Genomic DNA, 7500 nt, shown 5'->3' with positions numbered 1-7500 from the left:
GCCCAAATGTCAAAATTACCGCCTACAGTAGGCTAACTGGTTATCTCATTCCCATTCCGTGTGGCCTACTGTGATAGCCGGAGTCAGATTAAAAAATATATATATCATTTTTTGGCTATAATTGTGATAGTCTATTGAACCCATATTTGTCTTTGATATATTCATAACAAGTCACAAGACCAACATAGGGTCGATGTTGGTTCAAATATCCAAATAGCAAAGCTAATTTGTAAAATGAATCAAGAAAATGTCACAAACGTGAAGATGCCCCCTGTCACAGCAGATGCAAATTGTGCGAACTTGAGAGAAGGTGAACCTATTTTAGCTAGCCTAATATCCTAATGTTGAGGAAAAGCAGTTTCTCAATCGGGTGCATCAAATTTGCAGATTGATTATGTCCTCGTAAGTTAACGATATTAATCAACGTCACGTTCATCAGTTGCCAATGTCAAGGTGGCGGTGCGAGCTGTCAGTCCTGAACCGTCATTCTGCTTTCATTTTGCGGTCTCAACACTCTCAATAGGAAATCTCTGGTTACTTTCCCTGGCCATCTGACAACGTCCGTTGTAGCTGAAGTGTGGTAAATTAATGACGAGATTTTGACGGGGCACCAGTCTGCGTTTTGAATGCTGCTGACGCCATTCTAATCTGCGCAAATCGCAAGACAAAAGATAGGCAGAGTAGCCTACCTAACTCCGTGCTGAGCAGGTAGCCTATCTGCATTGAGTGCTCATGACAATTACCCTATTTAAGGTAGGCTACTGTGAAATAGTTACTGGCCAATTTAAATCTGAAAATATAGCCTATGCAGTAGCCTAATAAATAATGATTTCTATTTGACTAGGTTCGGGGTGCCCTGACTTTAGAAGGTTGAGAATAACGGCATCAAATCCAAACAGCGATACTTTTGTTCCAGCCTATTTTAAGCGACATTCCATAGTAAGCTTCTGCCAGTAAATCACAGCTGATTCTCTATTCCTTGCTCTCCCAAAAAACAACTAACGGACAAATGACGTGCGGGTGCGTGCAGCGGGCCAGTGCAAGTGAATGAATGTGTGCGCGAGCGCGTGTGTTTCTGTTCAGGGATGCATATTGAAGAAAGTCCAGTTCTATATCAATGTCTCATGTCTCCTTATTGCACGAAATATTAGGCTAAATGCATTGTGAAGAGAGATTTACCAGTCTCTCTCCTCCCCCTCACACCATAGTGATGAAGTGATTAAAAGTCATCTCTATGAATATGATAGCAGACTTTTCACAACTGGTGATGTGAAAAATAAGGACATTATGTCTGTTCTGTGATAGGCTATCATATGATTGAAAATGAGGATGATTCAAGTGAAGGGGAGGAAAGCATAGGCCTAGAGGGGTTTTCTGAGGAAGGCAAGGAGGATGACAATATCAGTCGCGCGGTCGCGGGGGGGGGGGGGGGGGGTGGGGGGGGGGGGGGGTGTGTGGGGGGTTGTTTGGGGGGTTGTGAGTAGGGGGGCCCATGAAAGAAGTTGTTCCTAGGGCCCCAAATTTGGTGCTACGCCCCTGGGTGAGCGTGTAGCTCAACTTAACCAGAACTAAGTCTCCAAGGAGTACTACCCTGCTGGCTTGTACTCAAAACTTAAGTGGCTGGCTGAAAATGCAGCAAGGTAAACTTTCCTATTGGGAAGACTTTAACCCTGTGTATAAGATCCCGTAGGAAGCTAAGAAGCTGAACAACAGGGCGTTAGGGAGAAGTGTCTCCGTGTGCCCCATACCTTGAACACACGCCATTTATGACCAAGTATGAAGTGTGTATGCTGCTGTCGCCCCTAGTACAGTCTCTGTGACTGCTGGGAGAGGGCGACTGCGTCTGAATTCTACCTCTCACAGAATGAGCCTACCGGACCAGCCTGTCTAGGTGTGAATTATAAATATCGCTTCTTGTCTGAGAGGATCTCTCAGTAGAGGTGGGGCCCCTGAGGGCCCTCCGAACAACCTTACACAATCGTGACCCCATAGGGTGACATAATTGGGCCAACAAAATCAGTAGCAGGCTCTGTTGCCTGACTCTGACCAGTGTGGGGGTTATTATGCTTATTGGTGTGAATGCATAGAGCAGGGTGTTTTGCCCATAGCAATCTAGTGCATCTTTTATGCCAAGGAGGAATAGAGGGCACTGTGTGTTTCCTTACAAGGTGTAGAGATAGCAAAAACCTGCACCAACCCCTGCCCCACACAAGCCGATGTTTGAGAGTAGAGAGGATGTTCCCCTTGGCCCTGTTCTGCAGACTTAACAGAAACTGTGACCCAGCAATAGTTTCCTCAACCACCTACATCGTTTTGGAAATGTTTCAGGGCCCAGAACACTTAATGTATATGGTCGCCCTGGACGTGCGATGGTGAAACCACTGCATGAACAACGTGGCCAGTAAGCTTTACTGTAAGCTTTACTGTAAAAGCCCTTCATCATAGAGAGACACCTCTCGCTACCGTAATAGCGGATGCCGTTACACCAACTGTAGTCTAGACCTTGTCTGACTACTACTAACGGTGACTTGTTGAACCCAAATTCACTCGATGCTTTAGCGCCGTCCTGGAATCTAATGCTGACTCCTTCGAGAGGGAGCAATAGGGGAAATTGTCTTAATTACAGTATTCTGATCCCAAGCCTGTCAGAGGGGCTGAAGCAGTCCTCAATCGCCGGTTGAGGCAGCGAGATGCTGTATGTTTTGCCGTGGCGGCGAAACTCATAATACACATTCTGATTTCAGACAGGCTACAGCCTTGTGATAAGACCATCTGCTGTAACTCTTGTGACAACCCCAAAATCGAGACGATGATATGATTGACAAAGCACCTTGTTGTCAGATGTATGCGATTGTGGCATACCTCTTTATAAGACGGTCTGTAAAATGCGCTTTCCAGCTGAGATCGCGCAGTATGTTGAACAGAGCCCATTGACGGCTCCTTAGAGTAGAAAAGAAGGGATCTCTTCGTTCGTAACTCGAGAACTCAGTCTACTGACCTTAAATTAGTGTTCCACTGAACCTAGGTGGTTTTGTGATCAACAGAAGTTCTTTATCCACTTACAGTGGAATAAAGTAGTGTTGCGTTTGTGTACTGTACGTCATGGATGAGCATGACCCGTCGCTCTTATATGACGTTAGTCACGTTACCCACGCCACGCAGCCGTGACGTGACGCACACTAGTAGCGTCACCGGAGAGATCTCTGCTATGTCTCCGCTGCCAATAAAGGGGAAATGGTGCGCCCTGGTGGTGTTATGACAGTGGTGCACCCCTTTTTTTTAATTTTATTTATGTACCGTATTTATTTTTGAGAGAGATTTCTGGTGTCAGTACATTGTACTTGTACACCTCGTGTGTGACTTCTCAATAACAACTCCGTCCTTGGCCCAAGGCCTGGATGGGGATGGCATTCTTTATTTATTTTAAAGCACACTGGTCTGTTGAGGCTACCCCTAGGCTGCAAGGGGAGCCACTCTTGTGTTACCAAATCTGCCCCTCGCCTGGGTGCGAGGGATATTTGTTCACTTAACACTGCTGAGACTACTGTGATAGTATCCCCTGTGTGCATAATGTTAACAATTTCACCCTTGGCCCCTGCCTGGATGCAAATGATAATTGTTTACTGAGCAGTTTAGTCTGGTGAGACAGAGGCTACTGCTTTGCATTACTTGTGTAAGTTATGTAGTAACAATTTCGCCCTTGGCTCTTGCCCAGATGCGAATGACCCTTGTTTACTGAACACTTTAGTCTGGTGAGATGCAAAGTGTGCATGTTTATAACATGTTAACATTGTTGTGTTAAGACAATTCACACTAGGCCCCTACCTAGATGCGAATGACCTTTGTTTACTTAACACTTTAGTCTGGTGAGACACAATGTGTGTATATTGTGTTAATAAAATTCGCCCTTGGCCCTGCCTTGGTGCGAATGACCTTAGTCTACTTAACACCTTAGTGAGATGAGACCGCTCTCATGCATTATGTGCATCTTATGTGTTGACCAAATCGTTCCTGGCCCTTGCTAGGAAGATAAAGATCTTTGTATACTGAACACCTTGGTATACTGAACAGTTCGGTGAAATTACCCTCTGTGTAGCATTGGCGTTTATTTTGTATCAACAGATTCGCCTTTGGCCCACGGCCTAGGTGCGAATAATGTATATTTACTGGACACTGAGATTGGGTGTGATTTGTGCTTGGTGACACTTTGTCTGCAGTTTCAGATTTTGAACACCTGTAAGACATAACCTTTTCTCCATCTTCCTCTCCGCTGTGGGCGAGGACGTGGGAACAAGTGAGCCTGGGCTGTCAGGTCCGCCACTGGGTCCTGTAGGCCGTTTGGACAGTTTGGGCCTCTGTTCTGGGTTGAAGCACCTTGAGCTTCTGACCGTTCTAGCCCTTAGGATGCAGGCTCTGGCCTCTCTCCATAGGATGACTACCTTGGCAGTGTTGACCTGTCTGGGAGGCTGGGGCCTGGGGGCGGCTTGTGTGTCAGGCTCGCCCAGAGAGCATCATCCTTCTGCCTGCCGAGACCTTGTCTCCCTCATCTTCACCAGCACAGCGCCGGGCCCTTGGTGCAGCGTGTAGATGATGCCTGAGTGTCTGTTTTGCCGTGTCCGTCTGGACCTGGTGACAGCATCAGAGAGCAATCGGACCGGCTCGCCCACCTATCAGTCTCTCTTGCAGGGGAGAGCGATTTTGGACGTAGTCAACACCGCCCGTCGGTTTGGGCACATGTGGAATGCTTGTGAGACTTCCAATGACAGGCCAGGACTGCTGGGAGGAGTGGCCAGGTTGGACTTGAGGAGGGAGGGAGGGGGGGGCAGTGTTTCCTTGTCTCCTGCATCCTGAGCAGAGGGCCGCCGAGTCAGCATGGTCACTGGGGGGCCTTGATTACTGCAGGATAGGTCGCCCACCCTGTTGGGGTCGAGGGGGCAGCGACGTGATGTCCCTGATATTGTGCTTTATGCTTGGGTATCCTCCTGCTCCCTGTGAGAGGGGGTAGCCTAAGCTGGGGTCGTCCTCGGGTGGCATGGTATCCACAGAGTCTGACTTGTGCATGGGGGCTGTTAGTGACGATCACCACATTCAGCCTCCGCTCCCGAATTCCCTCTGGTATTGTCCACGCAGTGGTGCAGGTATGGCGGCCTGCAACCGTTGCATGTGCATGGTAGGGTTCCATGCAGACCTGGGATTCTCCGCCCGCCATGGTGGGCTGCGTGACGCCGGCACGGGAGGCAACGGGCTCTTCACTCTTTGTTTTCACTCTTCCCTATGGCGGGGGAAATGCCTGAAGCATCTTTCAGAAATAAAAGAGAGAGGAGAGTAGTGTTACTCGAAGAACTCGTCATAACAAGTGATTACTTCAGTTAACACCAGTGTTAGCAGATTAGCCGCACGTGCGGGGTAGCTACAGATCGAAGCTAGCAACTTGTTTCCCGCCGAGTGGGTTTACATGCGGTGGGTTACAAACAGAAAACAGATGAAAATAGTCAAACAGAGTAGCGAGTGAGGCGTTCTCGCTCCCTGTTGTAAGGTGTAGCTTACCATTAATAAGTTATCACCGGCACCCGAGTGCTGGGTGGAGGTAGAGGTAGCTAAATCAGGCTAAGCTGAAGTTAGGTAGCTAGGTGGGTTAAGTAGCCCGCCATGCTAAACTTGTAGCTACAGATCGAAGCTAGCAACTTGTTTCCCGCCGAGTGGGTTTACATGCGGTGGGTTACAAACAGAAAACAGATGAAAATAGTCAAACCGAGTAGCGAGTAAGGCGTTCTCGCACCCTGTTGTACGGTGTAGCTTACCATTAATAAGTTATCACGGCACCCGAGTGCTCGGTGGAGGTAGAGGTAGATAAATCAGGCTAAGCTGAAGTTAGGTAGCTAGGTGGGTTAGGTAGCCCGCCATGCTAAACTTGAAGTTCGCCACGACGCGGACACTTCACTAGAGTTGGAAAGTAAGCTGACTTAACTGCAAACCTTCAATGCACTTCTTGACGAAGGCAAACAATATAGCACTTACCGGCCGCGGTCGCGTTCGGCGACGGGGTCCTGGACGGTCCGTCTGTGAACGGTTAAGCGAGCACAGCCTTGGCAGGTGCGAGGAGCTTGTAGTAGATCTTCACGGGAAGAAAGCGAGAATGCTGGACTCAGCGTGTCGACGGGGGTAGACACCCCAAGCGGGCGGAGCCCGACTGCGTCGACTGTCTGTCTTTGACAGACGTAATGTCATTGGAGCTTCCATAGATGGTCACGCCCAAGCGTATCCCATAGTGAAACACCGAGCGAAGTTAGAAAAAGAACTCCTGTGAAGCTGAGCCTTTTAAAACAGTCAAATTTTATTTTGGTTATAGGCTAGTGTTAAACATCAATGTTAACTAGGCAACAGCACAAAGTCCCCTTCATTCCATCAGGGTTTACTGGCTACATATAATTAGGCCTACAGTTGATTGCAGTTAAGGACAGCGCAGTGAATCTGATGGATATGTTCCATTATCTCGCATTTTGCCGTCCGGAATCCCCATTCAATGGCACGTGGATATAGCCTACACTAGTCTACTGTAACGTAAGTCATAGTCTACTTTGTTCTGCTATTCTGTCGTTTTTTGTAAATTCATGTTCATTTAATTTAAATTGGTCAGCATAAAGGCACTTGCGCTAACGTGGAGAGAGAGAGGGGATGTCGTGCCGAAAAGCGAGTGCCTGCCAGAACACGAGTGCCCTCATTGAAACCAATGACATTTTTTGAGAGAAAATTATGCTAATTTTTGCGAATGAATTAGGCCTACATAATTTATGAACTAAAAATATGCTTCTGAAACATTACTCGTCCTCCACTTAAAATGAGCTATTTGAATGAAATTGTAACATTTGTTATGACAATTCTTCGATTCTTTTAGCCTATGGAAATAATACTGAAATTGTAACCAGTTCTTTGTAATAATTCCAGAAGGAATGTAGATGCTTTATTGATAGGCTTTCCATCTTAAATTGTGTCGGATTTATCTGCAAAAATGGTTAAAAAATATCTGAAAAATTGGTCATTGGTTTCCATTGGTTTCAATGAGGGCACTCGTGTTCTGGCAGGGACTCACTTTTTGGCACGACAGGGACAGGGAGACGCTGCCGGTGGTCACTCTCTCTCTCACTCTCTTTTTTAAAACCGTGGGCACCGTGCGGTTGCCCACTACCTCGTTCCGTGACATACAAACCATACGGTTTCGGTTTGCGACGCAAACCGTACCATGCCTAATACGCATACACAGAAACACTCATGGAGCATGACGGTAACTCGCACACACACACATGCATGTACGCACGCAAGCACTCTCGCACATACACACTTGCACATTCACAACTAATGATGTGTTCTGCGTGTGCATGTGATTTGCCGATGCAGGAAGATACGGGACTGGAACCTGTCTATTCCATCGCCCACACACAGCAAAGTCCTGCACGAGGCCATTAAGGTAAGAGGGGTAAATATTAAAGCCTTGTTCACACC

At 47.4% G+C, this 7500-nt stretch overlaps 1 protein-coding gene across 2 annotated transcripts in view; it reads left to right on the top strand.

The window, feature by feature from the left end:
- LOC134467988 (cytokine receptor common subunit beta-like) overlaps positions 1-7500 on the top strand; it is a 29798-nt gene that overhangs the window by 18772 nt on the left and 3526 nt on the right. For both annotated transcript variants that reach the window (XM_063222013.1, XM_063222015.1), the window contains one exon: positions 7396-7465. In XM_063222013.1, coding sequence (XP_063078083.1) covers positions 7396-7465 — 70 coding nt within the window. The remainder of the gene's footprint in view (positions 1-7395; positions 7466-7500) is intronic.

This window comes from Engraulis encrasicolus, chromosome 17, assembly GCF_034702125.1.
Source record: "Engraulis encrasicolus isolate BLACKSEA-1 chromosome 17, IST_EnEncr_1.0, whole genome shotgun sequence".
Taxonomy (NCBI): Eukaryota; Metazoa; Chordata; class Actinopteri; order Clupeiformes; family Engraulidae; genus Engraulis; species Engraulis encrasicolus.
Note: the sequence above shows the minus strand (reverse complement) of the source record. Positions and strands in the feature narration are given on the sequence as shown.